Source organism: Carex rostrata, chromosome 26, assembly GCF_964058835.1.
Source record: "Carex rostrata chromosome 26, lpCarRost1.2, whole genome shotgun sequence".
Taxonomy (NCBI): Eukaryota; Viridiplantae; Streptophyta; class Magnoliopsida; order Poales; family Cyperaceae; genus Carex; species Carex rostrata.
In genome coordinates, this window is record NC_135943.1 from 3164343 (window position 1) to 3180016 (window position 15674).

At 32.9% G+C, this 15674-nt stretch overlaps 2 protein-coding genes across 3 annotated transcripts; both read left to right on the forward strand.

Annotated features, from left to right (window-relative positions):
• The first annotated feature begins 201 nt into the window (after nt 1-201).
• Nucleotides 202-2732, forward strand: LOC144544341 (uncharacterized). 2 transcript variants are annotated; one of them, XM_078292831.1, is made up of 6 exons: nt 202-472; nt 576-596; nt 1212-1278; nt 1560-1657; nt 1775-1856; nt 2061-2732. In XM_078292831.1, exons 3-6 carry the CDS (start codon nt 1242-1244, stop codon nt 2354-2356), a joined length of 513 nt encoding a protein of 170 aa, XP_078148957.1. In that variant the 5' UTR covers nt 202-472; nt 576-596; nt 1212-1241; the 3' UTR covers nt 2357-2732. The 2 variants fall into 2 exon arrangements, with proteins under 2 accessions (XP_078148957.1, XP_078148956.1); XM_078292830.1 differs by lacking the exon at nt 576-596 and having other exon boundaries at nt 204-472.
• A 2371-nt stretch (nt 2733-5103) lies between these two features.
• Nucleotides 5104-7703, forward strand: LOC144544672 (DDRGK domain protein). The gene is made up of 7 exons (XM_078293225.1): nt 5104-5333; nt 5768-5867; nt 5966-6069; nt 6154-6255; nt 6506-6667; nt 7177-7270; nt 7367-7703. Exons 1-7 carry the CDS (start codon nt 5211-5213, stop codon nt 7570-7572), a joined length of 891 nt encoding a protein of 296 aa, XP_078149351.1. The 5' UTR covers nt 5104-5210; the 3' UTR covers nt 7573-7703.
• Nucleotides 7704-15674: the final 7971 nt, after the last annotated feature.

The window sequence follows — 15674 nt, forward strand, 5'->3', positions numbered from 1 at the left end:
AAGAAAAGAAAAATATTGTGAGTTGGTAACATTTGACAGTATCCTACTCTCTCCATTAAGAAATAAATGGAGAGGAATGAGCCCATTTTGTAGAGGAGAGAGGGAGAGGGAGGCCCGGGCAACCACCACAAATTCCTTGCAAACCAATGACAACATTTCAAAGTGGAAATATTTTACCATCCCTCCTTTTTCACAATTTACCCCTCTTCTCCCTTTTGACTTTCTATTTCTGTAACAAAATTAAAATTCACAAGTCACCGCCTTTCATTCGTTCGCTGGTCTCTCTCTCCCTCCTCCCCTCCTCTCTCTCTTCGTGTAGTCCCTTGTCATTGTTGGGTTGTGAAATGACCCTTGACCTTTCCCCCATAAAAATATTTCTTCTGCATTGATACATCAAAGGGGGAAAGTGGAACAAGGGGTAATAGATTTGTGGAATGAGAAACACACTAGCATTCTTTGGCTTCCATTAGAGGTGCGTAATGATGCATTTCTCTTTATTTTTTAATTCTTTAAGATTCTCTTTTGGAGTAGTAATGTACTGTATTTTGATTTAATCCATCATCCCCAATTTGCAGGATTTTTCTTTTATTATTTTGGTACATTTGATTTTTACATTATCTTGGAAAAATATTGGTATTAAATCATCAGAATTTGATGAGGATTTTTAATTTGATTTTTGATGGTATTTCCCATTCATCAATCAATGCGTTGATTCCAATAATTAAACCCCAAATCACGGATGTAATGATGAAAAGTGCAAAATTTCATTTGCATAAGTACCCCCTGAAAATATTAAATTACCAGTTTTCATGGATAACTGTTGAAACTTAATAAAACAAGTCATATTCATCTAAACTTGTTTCTTTTAAAACCAATGTATATAAATGAGATTGGCTCAAGGGCCTTTTAGACAAATTATCAGTTCATTGAGGGGTACATTTTTTTTTTTTTGCATAGAAATGTACATGGGGATGATACTACAAATTTGTACAGGACTAACATAGATGGAGATTGAACTTTAATTGAATGTTGAAGTGGCAATTATGGCCTCAATCAATGCATCTGATCATTGCATGTATAACATAGACAAGAAAAAAGTGTGAACAAAGTGAGTCATTAAATGGCTGTCCACACCACATAATTGTGCATTTAATGGTGGTCTCTTCATGACCCTTGTTTATTTGTGCATTTCTGATGTCCTTTTTTTCCAGAGATAGAGAGAGATCAAATTGTTAACCACAATGAAAGGGTTCTTCAAGGGCTTCAAAAATATGTTTGGTAAGTTCTCCTTTTATTTATTTATTTTGCAATATTTTCATCTGTTATGTTAATTTGTCCTGTGTGAATTATTGCAAGTACAAGTATTTCATATATGCAAATAGAAGTATAGGATACTGAGGCCGGTATCAGCAAAATATCATTGATATACTTGGCCAGCATTATGTGACAAGATTTGTATGAAATATTTGTGTTTAACCTTTCTTTGTAAATAAAAATTAAAATATATGGTGCATTTCCAACTGATAATATGAAGTATTTTTTTCTCTGTTCATATATAGCTGCAAAGGAGCATGAGATGGAAATAGGCTTGCCAACAGATGTAAAACATGTATCTCACATTGGTTGGGACCGCTCATCTGACCATGCACCAAGTTGGGTATGCTATGAAATAAATATATATACATATATATAGAAAAGGTTTTATTTTTGTTTATATCTCCACAATAAGGGATATCGATGTTTTAAAATTGTCAATGGTATTGAAAAAATACAGATGAAAGAATTTCAGACAGCAGCTGGTTACACATCTGCTGCACTTAGCAATATGGCAAACGAGTCTCCCTGGGTTAACCGAGGTTTGTTTCATTTGTTTGGTTGAAATATATAGAAATGTAGAAAATTACTAGTGTGTACTTCATTGTGTCGGGTTCTCTCCTCCTAAGATATTTTATTTTTCAAATATTGTAATTTTTATCAACCAGTATTCTATATTTTTATTCATGATAATTAATGTTCAAGTTTTAATTCGTTTTCATTTCCGTTGTTATATTTAAAAGCAGGGATTTTGACTGAGCCAGATTCTAATAGATCACTAAATGAATCATTTAGTAGCATGAGGCATAATAGCACAACCTCTACACGCGAAGAGGGAAAGCCATCTAAGAAAATTCGGCGCAAGAAGAAGGCCAAAAACCCGGGTTCCCCTGGTTCAACCAGTTCTTCCTCTGCTAGCCGTATTAAAACAAAAACAAAGATCAAAACTTCAAACTTTCGCTCGTGTGGGGTTGATTCTGAAGGCACATGTGTGGCCAGTACAAACCCGTACCAAACTAGCCGTGCACATGAAATAACCTAATTTCATGTGATATGATATCTGGTATTCTGGTAGGATGAGGTATTAACATAGCGAGGTTGACTGGCATTTGATTGATTTTTGTACGAGGTATTAGATGACGCAATTATGTATTGCTTTTGTATTGCAAAATTTATGGCTAGGGTTTGAGTCGTCGACTGTATAAAATTGACCACCCCTAGGTTTCAGAGGCAAGAGTTCTGCTTCATATATTCAATTAATGTATGTAAGGCATATTATTTTTCGTTTGACGAACTTTTTTATTGATTCATTTAGCATCATACGGTTTATTATAAAGATTCTATTTAGTAACTTGTAATTGCATTGTGCAAATTTAATCTAGTTTATTGTGACCTTATTTTGGGGTCCAAGCATTCAATTTGGTGTTTTGTTCTTGGCGAATTTCCATGAGTACATATTCCGTGAATTTCATTTCTTTAAACTCTCATAGTTTTTGGGTAATACAAAGATCATTAATGGTTACACAGTTTACCAAATTTCAAAAATACAAATGAATGCAACTTCTTTTAGTATTTGAATAGTGAATACTACATCTCTCTCTCTCTCTCTTCTCATTTTTTTTTATTTTTTTTTTGTGAAAATCTTGCAGAGGCTGCAAAGTTGTGAGAGGGAATCAAACTCTCAATCTTTGAATAACCAATAGTTCTATGACTTTTTCCTAGCCAGTTGTGCTACCTCTCATTTTCCTCTCTCTTCCCGGGGTGTTAGTTTTGTTGGTTCAAGAGCATCTTTATTTTAGCAATTGGAAAAACTAAAATTATTCAATATTTATACATTATTTTCATAAAGTTAGCAGTTTTTTTCACTGAAATAACAGAAAAAAGTAATATTTTACAACTACAATATGTAAATGCTTATTATATATACCGTTTGCAAACAATTGCACAAACTTATGTGACATTTTTAGACAACTTGTTAATCTCTGCAATTGAATTTACAAATGTCACATCAGAAATTTCAATTTCGAGATACTGTTAGAGTTAATGGTGGTTTGCTTTAGTTGATGTTTCAACTAATGTTGCTTAGATTGTCAGACAATATGATATTAATTAGTGTATGGTGTCATTTTTATTGTACTAAATATTCTTTTGTTCTGTTATGAAACTGATGAATCTGTCCACTATTACAAAAAATGTAAAAGAAAGTTAAGCCATAATTACATTGCATCTATTTTTTAGGACTAAATATCAAAAATAAGAAGATACTACCTATCTAAACTTGTACAAGGAGACACTGTGTCTATTTGGAGACAGTACTAATTTCCTTTATAAGGTAGTACACAATGGCCTAGTTGTAAATATTCTCTCTTTTGCTATTAATTTTTTTGGACTCTAAATATTGTTAATGGCTCAACTTGGCTATTTTTTTTTAAATTGCATGAACTTTCTGAACTAATACATATATTTATTTAATTTGATATGTCATTGAATGACAGAATATAACAAAACACCTCACCATTAATTTTAACCTGAGAGTCGCACTATTAGAACTAAGTCACTAACCAATTAACATACATCATCAGCATTAGAACGTTGCATATTCCATGCCTCAATTAAAATGTTCTTAGCCTTCTTAACTGTCATTGGTACCTACTCTCTTTTTTCCCTCACTTTTTAAAAATACTGTACTGGTACCAATGATAACCGATACTAATTAAAGGCAACACAAACGACCCTTTTGCCTCGTCTGACTGGTATCATTATATATAACACCAATTCAACTTCAACAACATGCCAAGAAGCAGAATAAAAAAACAACAAACAATCTCCAGACCACAGAAACAAGGAGCTGGTTAGGACACCAGGCTTCTGTTATTTTTTTTTTTCTCATTTTGATCTCCCTTTTAGAATTGAACTTTCTACTGATATCAGATGCTCCGCAGTGTCTCCAAGAAAATTTACTATGGGCCCCAACCCTGGCACTGGTATCAGCTTCAATTCAAACACAGAGGCCCATTTTTTCCCAGACAAGCCCAATATCATAATTGATTTCACAGATCTAGTAACAGGTGTTGAAAAGTGTAAATCACTCTCTTCAAAGTTCAAATGCACCACAAATTGCACTGACAATAGGCACAAAGACATTAATTGTATTGGCAAATTTGCAATGCAAATCTATATCATGAATATTGTGCTAGTCAATAAACATTTATATTCTTAATTTACAGTTGATTAGTATAGGTAATGTATACAATTTTGTGCTTGGATTGTTAACGGGCAATTACCTATGGAAGCGATATTTTCCCTGGAGTACGTTTGAATCGGACACTGCTGCCAGGGAAAACTGGTTCAGGAAAGGTCCCACATATCAGTGTTAATCCTCTTCACCGTACGGTGTACACCATGCGCATGTTATATTTTGGATAGACACTAATCAGACGGGATCATGATTTAAAACGGACGGATCAGATTCACACCGAACTCTCCCTGAATGATGTCATCGGATGGATCTGATCCGTGCGTATTAAATCTGACGGCCAAAACTAGAAAAAACAAGATCTTACCACCCCTCTGTCTCTGAGATCCGAATCCTCCCAGGTACCTGACTCAACAAAATTGAAACGGACGGCCCAGATTTAATATCAGTCGGTGCTGTTCGGGATGATAGAGGGGCAGTATTAATTTTGCTTTGAGATTCGTGTCAAGTTAAAAATTCCAATCTTGAACCGTCCGATTTAATTGTGCTCAGTCAGGTAACTGAGAGGATTTGAATTCCTCTGTATGACTGTATCTCTTTGCTTCCTTGTACGGTACCGGGAAAAAGTGGAGCAAAGAACGATCAGAATACAAAAGGAAAAGAAAGGTAAATTTGGGGAAATCTAGCTTGACTGAGAGAGATGCAAGAGATAATAGCGGCGGCGATATGTATGCTCTTGGTGGTGGCGCTGTTCCCGCTTGTATGGTGGAGGCGCCGCCAGATCGCACACCATGAGCACGAAGAAGAACCTCAGGCTCCCCAGGTTTTTCAATTTTCCAAATTGATTTCTTAGCTTTCCTTTTCATTGATTTGGTATTTTATTATTTGTCCAATTTTGCACGAGGATACCTGATTTTTCAGTTGTCAGTAGAAATTTGCCCCCAAATTATATCCAAGTCCCATCAATTTCTTATCTATTCACCAAAGAGGTTAATCAGGGGACATTTGCTTCTTTAATTTTTCTTTCTTTATTTCTAATATTTGGATAGGACCAACTTGATTATAGCTTGTTAGTTGCATAAATCAGAAAAACAGCCCTGTTGTGAATTTCACCCAAATTAAGTATGAATTATTAAATAATATGTCAGAGAGCTCTATGATCCCTATTTGATTCTTACTGGAGAGATTCCAAATGTACTTCATTTCTTGCATGGAAGGATTATATCAACTATGTAAGCGAATTTCGTAACGATGTAGGTGGAGAGAGTGGTGCGTGGTGGTGGGGGCCGTCGCATGCGTAGGAGGCCGGCTGCTGGTGCGGGGCCCAGTACTTCTACTGCTTCTGCCAGCATTGATGGTTAGTTCTATACTTCTATCAATCCATTTGAAACCCAAAAACGATAAATGAAAAATAATATGCACTTAATCATTCCTTTTTGTGGTTGTAATAATCAGAAGTTGAGGATGGAAGTGAAGAAGAGGTAGAAGAGGAGCAAAATGTAGGCAAGTCTTCTAAGAAAAGGGAAAAGAAGAGGCAAGAGCGTGAAGCCCAGCGACAGGTGTCCTTGCAAGCTGAGATTTTGACATTTCACATACTTTATTTCCTTATTTTATATTTATTGGGATGATTTCTCATTTAATAGGCGGAGGCAGCAGCACGGGAATCGAGGCAGTCAAAGCAGGATGGATATGCTGAGATGCGAAGGAGGAAGGATGAAGAGCGAGAAACCCTAGAGCGTCAGCAGGTTCTATAAGTATTATTAAGTTTTGTTGTGGTTCCTAAAAACTTTGGATTATCATATATGCACCAAAAAACTGGGAATTTAAGTAACTTTAGTAACATATACCCCTGCTCTCATGCTTTCTGCAAAGAAGTACCTAAATTTCACCCAATATGAATAAAGTGGTAACAACATCTTTTGTTCGGTAATTTGTGAAAATGTTCCCTCTTTATGCTTTCATTGTGATAGACTACTTGCTATCAACTGTTTACAGGAAGAGGAGGCGCTGGCCCGTAAAGCAAAAGAGGAAGAAGCAGCTGCTTTGGAGTTTGAGAAATGGAAGGACGCATTCTCTGTTGATGCAGAGGGAACTACTGAAAATGACTCACAGGATGATGGCCAGGGGTTGCTCCGCAATTTTGTTGAATACATCAAGGTTTGTATCAAACTATCAATGCACAATGTCACTTCATTTCATTAAAATATGACATATAAAACAGGAGGTATAATATATGCTTGTCATCATTTGCAAGGGATAAATTTCTTTTAAAGAAATTGAAGTTGCTGGTGTGCCTTACACTTTTCATGCTTTGTAACCGGATATGAGATCCTTTTTAGGTTTTTGTATGGGGCTAGGAGCACACATGAAAGAAAATTCTGCTTTGTTTTCCTTAAATTATGAAAAAACAAATACGTTAATCTGCTAGCACAGTTTAATTGCTTAAGAGAAGTTATTGGGGGAGGTATCCAGTTTAAGGTCACAGTCGGGACTAGATATTTATATCTAATTTAAAGTTACATATGAGACTGTGTTTATTTATTTTTTTCTTTCTACTTTGATTTACCTGAAATTTATCAAACTTTATATTTTCCAGAATTCTTGTGGGTTTCTCATGCTAATTAATCATGCTTGCTTATTTTGTTTTGTATATTCTTGTGGTTTAGATACAAAAATGCGTCCAATTGGAGGACCTTGCAGCTGAGTTCAAACTACGAACACAGGATTGTATTAACCGAATAACGACACTTGAAAGTTTGGGTATGATTTATTACTCTGCTTAACGTTATGTTTGTAAAAAAGCAGCAGTTGGATTTATAGATTCTCACATTTTTTTTCACTTTTTTCAAAATATAGGGAGGTTATCTGGAGTGATGGATGATAGGGGAAAGTACATATACATATCTCAAGAAGAGATGCAAGCAGTTGCCGATTATATAAAGAGGGAAGGTCGGGTCAGCATTTCTCATCTAGCTAGCATGTCTAATAAGTTCATTGATTTGGAGCCCAAACTGCCTCAATTTGACGAACCCAATAATACAGAGGTAATTTCAGTTGCTTAGGTACCTACTTACTTTTTTGTTTTGAAACTTGAGGGATTTGACTTAGTTAGATAAAGCCATTTTTGTCGTGTTTTTCTCCGGCTTTGTGATCAAAATCAAATGTTTCTAAATTGTCAAAAATTTCAATACTAGAGGTTGGTTCTATAGTAAAGTGGTTATTGTTCCACTTCTTTTAGCACATAAGCTGTGACAATGCGACATTATGGTACATAAGCACTGACTATACAACATTATCTTTATGCCTCAGTAAATGCTTCTCTATTGTTTAGTTTAAACTAATTGTATTTATGGTTCAAGGGAATGCTGGAATTTTGATGTGCAATTTTAATGGAAATGGTTGAGAAAATGATATTGCTGTGGCTAACTGGAACGTAGATAGTAAAAGATTCAGATACAATTAGTTGTGAACATCAATGCATCACTTGCTAGTTCCTAGTTTAAATTGAAATATTTCTATAGTATATGTTTCTGAAGTGTATTCTTTCTGAATGCTCTAGAAAAATATTTTTTAAATATATCATATTTATAAATTGGTTCCATACAATTCTGTACTTTTTCTTAATAATTGAGTTTCATAATAAATGATATGCATATAATTTTCTGAAGCAAACTATAATTTGAAACAAGGCCCAATTCATCTCATCTGACTTGACCAAGAATATTTGGATGAATTTGATTTGAAACATAGGGAATGTCAGTTGTATAAGTAGAATGTTGAGGTTCCTCTAATTTAATGTATAAATGGGCCTATAAAGTTTATTTGAGCAACGGATGCCCCCACACTATTTCTGTTGCTATAGAAATTTGAAAAAAAAACAAATCCATTATATCATGTACCTGATGAGCACTTAAACAGGATCAGAACGGTCGATTTATATGCAAATTCAAAATTTTAAAACCGACTGATATTTTGAGAAAATTTGCCAAAAAAAAAAAATAGTATTTTTTAGACTAGTACAGTTCGTAATTAACCGGCCGAATTTTGCCTATTAAGCATACATGCTTTCGTAGGTGTCAATTCAAACCGAAAAAATAATAAATTTACAAAAATCTCGTGGTTATTCAAGAAGACTTTACATTAAGGCCCTCGACAGATTACTGTTCACATGGGAAAAAAAAAATTCACTCATGGGCCGGTCCACTATCGGAAATGGGTGTAGGCATAGGAATTAAACTGTTTTATACGAACAGTAACGAAGCCGAACAAGCCCTTAGACTGAAGTTTTTTTTCCCACGGCGAACAGTAAAAATTAGTTCAAAATTTTTGATTATTATTCCCATTTCTATTCCTTAACAGGCCGCCGAACAGGGTCTAATTATCTAATGAAAATTTGTATTTGTTCGGAGTTCTCGGAGGAGATTCTTTTTGCTTGTATTGTTGTGTAGAAGAACTTGAGAGCAGATGGGTTTGTATTATGGATTTATATATGAACCATTCAACATGATCTCTACATGAAAATTTACTGAGAAATTTTTTTATAATTTTCAGATTTTTCTTATTATTTTTGAATGATCAAGTATCTTTACATAAGTAATTTTTACCTATCTATAAAGATATCTCAAAAATTAAAAAAAATGTAAAATTTGGTCTTCAAATAAAGTTTTATATGAAAATCACGTTAAGTAGCTCGGATAAAAATTGAAACTTCAAAATGAAGATATAAATTTATGGCTAGAATCAATCTGTGTTATACATAATAATACATAACATCTTACCCTCACTCTTTTTTTTTTGTTTCACAGTAAAATTTTTGAGGTATTATTTCACAGTAAAATTTTTGAGGTGTACTAATTTCAAAGCAGTTGAAGAACAGAGGATAGGAATTCATTGAGGGGCGGGGGGTTGGGGGGGCAGCAAACGCCTGTGAAGGCTAATACGTAGGAATGATTAAAGAATACTACCAAGTACAGCTAGCATTTCAATACCTGAAAAGTGAAATATCATTGTGATTGGACTACTCACATAAATCAATGGAGCATGTTAAAATTTTATTGATATACAAAAATGTGAAAATTTATTACTATTTTTTCTCAGTTGAGAGGATAGGCACCCTCTCCTCTGTCTTGCCTATTCACGTGTACTTGCAACTAACGAATTTTTTAATATCAAAATTTATTAAATATTTTGAGCAAGTATAAAAAAGTTTTCGATTCATAAAAAAAATTAGATTATGGATTTGGTTTTTAAGTATTTTTTAAGAAACTGAATTATTAATTTTATTATTTAAAATTTGTACATAGATTTCAATCCTTCTTAACAAAAATATATTTACATACAAAATTTTTTATCATTCTGTTTTTTGAAATCTTCAAAGAGATTATGAAGTCATGAGCAGAACTCGAACTCTCAATCTTTAAATAGCAACAAACCACCGTCTTAAAACTTTTTTCTAACCAACTTTAATACCTCCTCATCTTAAAAAAAAATTGAATACTACTTGCCTTCGGAATTTTTGTGACTTCACTGATAGCGATTTTTGAATTTTGGTCGTTTCTTGCATTTAATTATTGGTAGGTTTCTTGTGCCAAATTTCGAAATTTTTTATATAAATCATAATTAAGTAAATTAATTTTTGGCAAAGCAGCAGGATTACTTTTTTTTTTTTTACAAAAATCATAAGAACCGAATCTTCAATTCGGTCTCCAAATTTTACTTTTTGGAGAGACCGAATTTGAAATTCGGTCTCCACATTTTCCTCTGTTTCGGCCTGTTTCCTCCAGGGATAGCCTCTGTTTCGGCCTATTTCTGCCAGGATCAGCCCCTATTTTGTTTCCACATTTTCCTCCTTTTCGGCCCTATTTTTGCCAGAGACATCTCATGTTTCTTCCAGGAACAAGCTGTTTTTCCAAGAACAATCCATCTTTCTGCCAGGAACAGCCCCCTATTTCAAAATAAAGGGAGTCTGAATCCTCAGTTCGGTCCAAAAATAGAAAAATGTGGAGATCGAATTGAGGATTCGGTCCTTATGGTTTTTGTAAAAAAATAATAATCATGCTACTTTGTTAAAATTAGTTTAATTAATTATGATTTATAAAAAAAATTCCAAATTTCGCTTTGCCAGAAATGGCCGAATTAGAAAGGAAAAGTGTGGATAACGCTCTGAACTTTTTTAATGGGACATTTTAGTAGATTTTTTTATTTTTAGATATGGTTATTAAATGATATAAGAAAGTAGACTGAGTAAATGAGATTTTCGACTACTTAGAAGATGCCGAATTAATGGTACGAATTAAAACTTTGACACCGAAAAACTAGCATTTTATCTAATAATAAATGTATATGAGAGGCTGTGAATTCGAAATTCGGATAAAATAAATTATTTGTTATAATAACAAAGTATAAAATTTGAAAACCAGGCTTTCATTTTTCTTTTAAAAAAAGAAACATTGAAATTAATTTGATCTGAATCCGAACTTCTTTTTTCCCCAATCAGTACACAAAACTGCACAACTTTGTAATTTTCTTGCCAGATCAATTTTCACATATCCATCCCTCTCTCTCTCCTCCCTTCTCCAAAGTTTGAAGCCAAATTATTGGCTCGAATCCTATGTGCCAAATTATTGGCTTGAATCCTAAATGCCAATTTATTGGCTCGAATCCAAAGTGGAGAGTATATTTTTTTCTCAGAAAAAAATTAAGGAAAATGCCGAAATTTTTATTAATATCCAGAAAAAAATATAAAATTTTAAAAACTACCAAGGCTTTCGCGTTATTTCGAAAACTACCCAATATGCAGAAAATTATACCGGTTATAGCCTAACTTTCCGCAAAAAGTTATAACGGTCCAACACCATTTCAAACTGCAAATTTTTTTTACGATTTGAACCAAAACTGTTAAAATAATAATATGTTCATGCCTATTCACTTTGTTGGAAGATTTGGTAGATGATTAGCGTGCAAATGGGTATTAGCTTTGTCTTTTTCTGAGCACTCCGCTCAAATGTTAACTCATAACAAAATAAAAATAATAAGTAAATCATAACAAAACAAAACGAATAAATTATTTGACTAGACTTAACATGTCTCTATCTCTCTCTGTCCTCTGCTTCATTCGTCTTCTCTTCAAAAACAACTTATCCACATATATAAAATTAATCCAATTTAATTTAAGTATCAATTTCACTCACTAGATTGGACTTTCCGAAAAAAAAAAAAATTTTGCAATTCTACCTTTCTGGAAAAAAAATTTGCGGTTAGAATTGGCGCTGGATCGTTATAGTTTTTTGTGAAAAGTTGGGCTATAACCGGTATATTTTTTTTACCGTTTAGGTAGTTTTCGAAATGACATAAAAATCTGGATAATTTCTGAAATTTTATATATATTTTTTATATTAATAAAAAATTCGAAAAAGGATTCACGACATTGGTCTGGCGCCAAAGTTTTGAACCATTGGTTCAACAACTTCTGGGTCATAAAAAATCCCACGTACTATCTACTTTTTTATTTTATTTAATAATAATTTATAAAATATAAAAAATCTTGTATTTTAGTATGTATTTCTGTACAGTATTATTTGTTCGAATCATATATTTTGTGCGGAAGAATATGTACCATGTGGGGTCAATCATGTTTATATTTTCAAATCATAATGTTATTTTTTTTTAATTGAAAAATCATATTGTTATTTAATCTACGTATTTTATTTCAATCTTTCTTATGTATTATTAAATCTCTGGTCTATATAGTGTTTAAAAAACCCGGGATATTTTAAAGCAACTCTTGTGGGGCGGTCTACTTTCATACATGACCGCTCCACAGTGGAACAGTTTGCTATGACTTTTTTTTTCAGTCCACTTTCATATTTAACCATCTCACAGTGAAGCGGTTTGCTATAGTTGTTTTTTTCTTTAGAGATATTTAGCTTGTGTAGAATTAATATTTTACATATAGACACTAACAGTTTGTCTCATTACTTTTATGATTTTTTTTTCTTTTTGAATACACACATTCTTTGATTTTGTAAATAGAATATATGACAAATATTTTTTGGAGAAAAAAGAAACAAATTTACTATTAATGTCTATATGTAAAACATTCATTCTATATACACTAAATATCTCTATAAAAGAATTTCATGGCAAACCGCCTCACTGTGGGAGCGATCAGGTATGGAAGTGGACCGCCCCATAATTGGACGATCAGGGCATTTTTCGAATTTTTTGAAAATCAAGGATAGTTTTGTTTTTATTTTTGTTTTTTGAGGGTATTTAAAAAAAAATCGGCAACTCTTAAAGAAATTAAAGGTGTTCGTCCAAAAAATATTTGTTAAACAATTCTATCAAAAATACATGTACGTCACCTTAATACACAGAATCAGATTTAACAATACAAAACAAAGTTTAACAAAGTGGACATCCTCAATGATTCTATAATTTGCAAATCTTGACTATATATTTGAAATCTAGTATTGTTCACATAATATTATTCACAGATTGTTTTTTACAAATATCATAAAATGACATATATGTTTCACCGTATATCAATTGGCTTAAAATTTTAACGGTCCCTGATGCTTAAAATAATACTTAAATTGTGTTTTTTTTATTTTTTATTGTTAGGCTATCTATATGTCAAATTATGTAATTATAAGTTTATTTTAAATTTTTTTTTTATTCAATTTCAATATTTTAAAAATAATCTTTCCTCAAATTATAAAAAAAAAGATTGCCAAAATAGCCTCTCTTAAGTGATAATTATGAGTCAATGAGAGGAGTCACCGGGCATATCATGTGTAAGCTTCTTTTAACAAATATGTTCTCCTTTTAAGCATTCAGGTAAGGGATCGACTAACAGTCCCCTATCTGTCCCCCGCACTAAAAGACAAAAAAATAGTTAAAACGTGCTAACTACTACCAAAGAGCAAGATTAATGCTATTTTATTAATAGTCAAAACGTATAGTATTCATATCTACGAATTTATAGTATTCATACTTATTATCATAACTATTCGTCATATGTAAACACAAGCTGGAGGGGACCAGTAACGACCAGGGGGACCACTGACGTCTTGTGACAGCCTGGATTGGGGACCGCAATTGTCTGAAAGAGACATTTGCCAAGATTGGGGACCACTACAGCGAAACTATATATTATTCATATCTAAATAAAGAAGTATTCATATCTAAACAAATGAAGTATTCATACTGACGATTACGAAGTATTCATACATGTTTGAAATAATTTATACAATTCAAAATTCAAAGTCAGATTCATCTCTCTCACCCCACCTCTTCCAAGAAGTATTCATACTGACGATTACGAAGTATTCATACATGTTCAAAATAATTTATACAATTCAAAATTCATTGTCAAATTCATCTCTCTCACCCACCTCTTCCAAGAAGTATTCATATCTAACATGAAGTATGCATATCTAACAAATGAAGTATTCATATCTAACTAATGAAGTACTCAATATCTAACAAATAAAATATTCATATATATAACTATTCATATCTAACTAATAAAGTATTCACACATGACACTAACAATAATCACATCTGACACTAATAATATTCACACTTGCCTAGATTGGGACCAAGAAATATTCTCAACAGACTAGTATGCATATCTAAAACAATGAAGTATTCATATCTAACTAAAGAATTATTCATACTGATGATTACAAAGTATTCATACATTTTCGAAATAATTTATACAATTAAAAATTCAAAGCCAGATTCATCTCTCTCATCCAACCCCTTCCAAGAAGTATTCACATGTAACATGAAGTATGCATATCTAACAACTGAAGTATTCATATCTAACTAATGAAGTATTCATATGTTGCACTGTGACAATTTTCGCTGGGCTAGCATGAACCCCCTCCAATGGTGCACCACGCTCTCCCCGCCGAATCTTGACGGTGCACCATGCTCTCCTCGCCGGATCTCGACGGTGCACCACGCTCTCCTCGCCGGATCTCGACGGTGCACCACGCTCTCCTCGCCTGATCTCGACGGTGCACCACGCTCGCCTCGCCGGATCTCGACCACTATCACAACTGTCGGCATGGGTAGATGGTGGTGAGCAGTAGAGGAGAAGAACAAGGTGAGTTTTGAGTTGTGTTGAAATTTTTTTTTTCTAAGAGAAGATTAAAGAGGGTGGGTTTTGACCACGTGAGGGAACAAAAAAGGAAGGTTGTTAGGGGGACAGATAGGGGACAGATTCAAGGGGGACAACATCTTTACTCTTCAGGTAATTAGCTCCAACACAACGCTAGTTATTTTTATCATACAATCATAGAATATGACCGTGCAATTATTATGTATTTCCAAAAATATTAAACACACTTTTATCAAAAATATTGTTTCTATAAACACTTAGAATTTTGTAACATATTCTAGGTACTTTTAACATATATTTACATTTCTTAATGAATATTTGAGGATGGGAATCTGTTTCTTTTCTTAAATAAAAAGGGAAAAAAAATAAGAAAAGAACACAAATAGTGAAGACTCTCTTTTAAGAAAAAGATACCCGCTCACTCTTTTTAAGAAATGGAGAACCCTCCTCTCTCTTTTTATCTTTTTTTTCTCAATGTCTTTTCTCTCCTAAATAAATTGATAGTCTGTGTGAATTTCGAATTTCCATCAAACTGAAATGTTTTTTTTTTTTTATGAATATGGTAGAAATAAAAAATTTGATCTTGATAATGAGCAAATTCTCACCCTCTTTTTAGAGAAAAATGAGAGAAAAATAAGAGAAAGAGAGAGATGAAGAGAGCGGACAGTCCTCATTTTCTCCAAAAAAAAAAAAGAAAAAAAAAAAGAAAGATTAGATTTGATTCTGATGTTTAAGGATAATACAAAAGTCACATGAGTAATCATCATTGTTCTTATGTTCCATTATTAGTCACAGTTTTGAAAATTGTAAATATATAAGTGTCAACAATTAAAAAAAAAAGGAATATAAAAAGTAATTAACAAAGTGTTCTTAAAAAACAATATATTGGTTATGTTAAAATACATAGTCACCCAGTTATGTTTTTCATTATATATAAAAAGCAAATAATATATTGTTAAAAAAATATTGAACAAATTTAGAAGTGAATACTTTATTAATGAACCAAATCAGGGCCGGTCCTGAAGATTTTAGGGC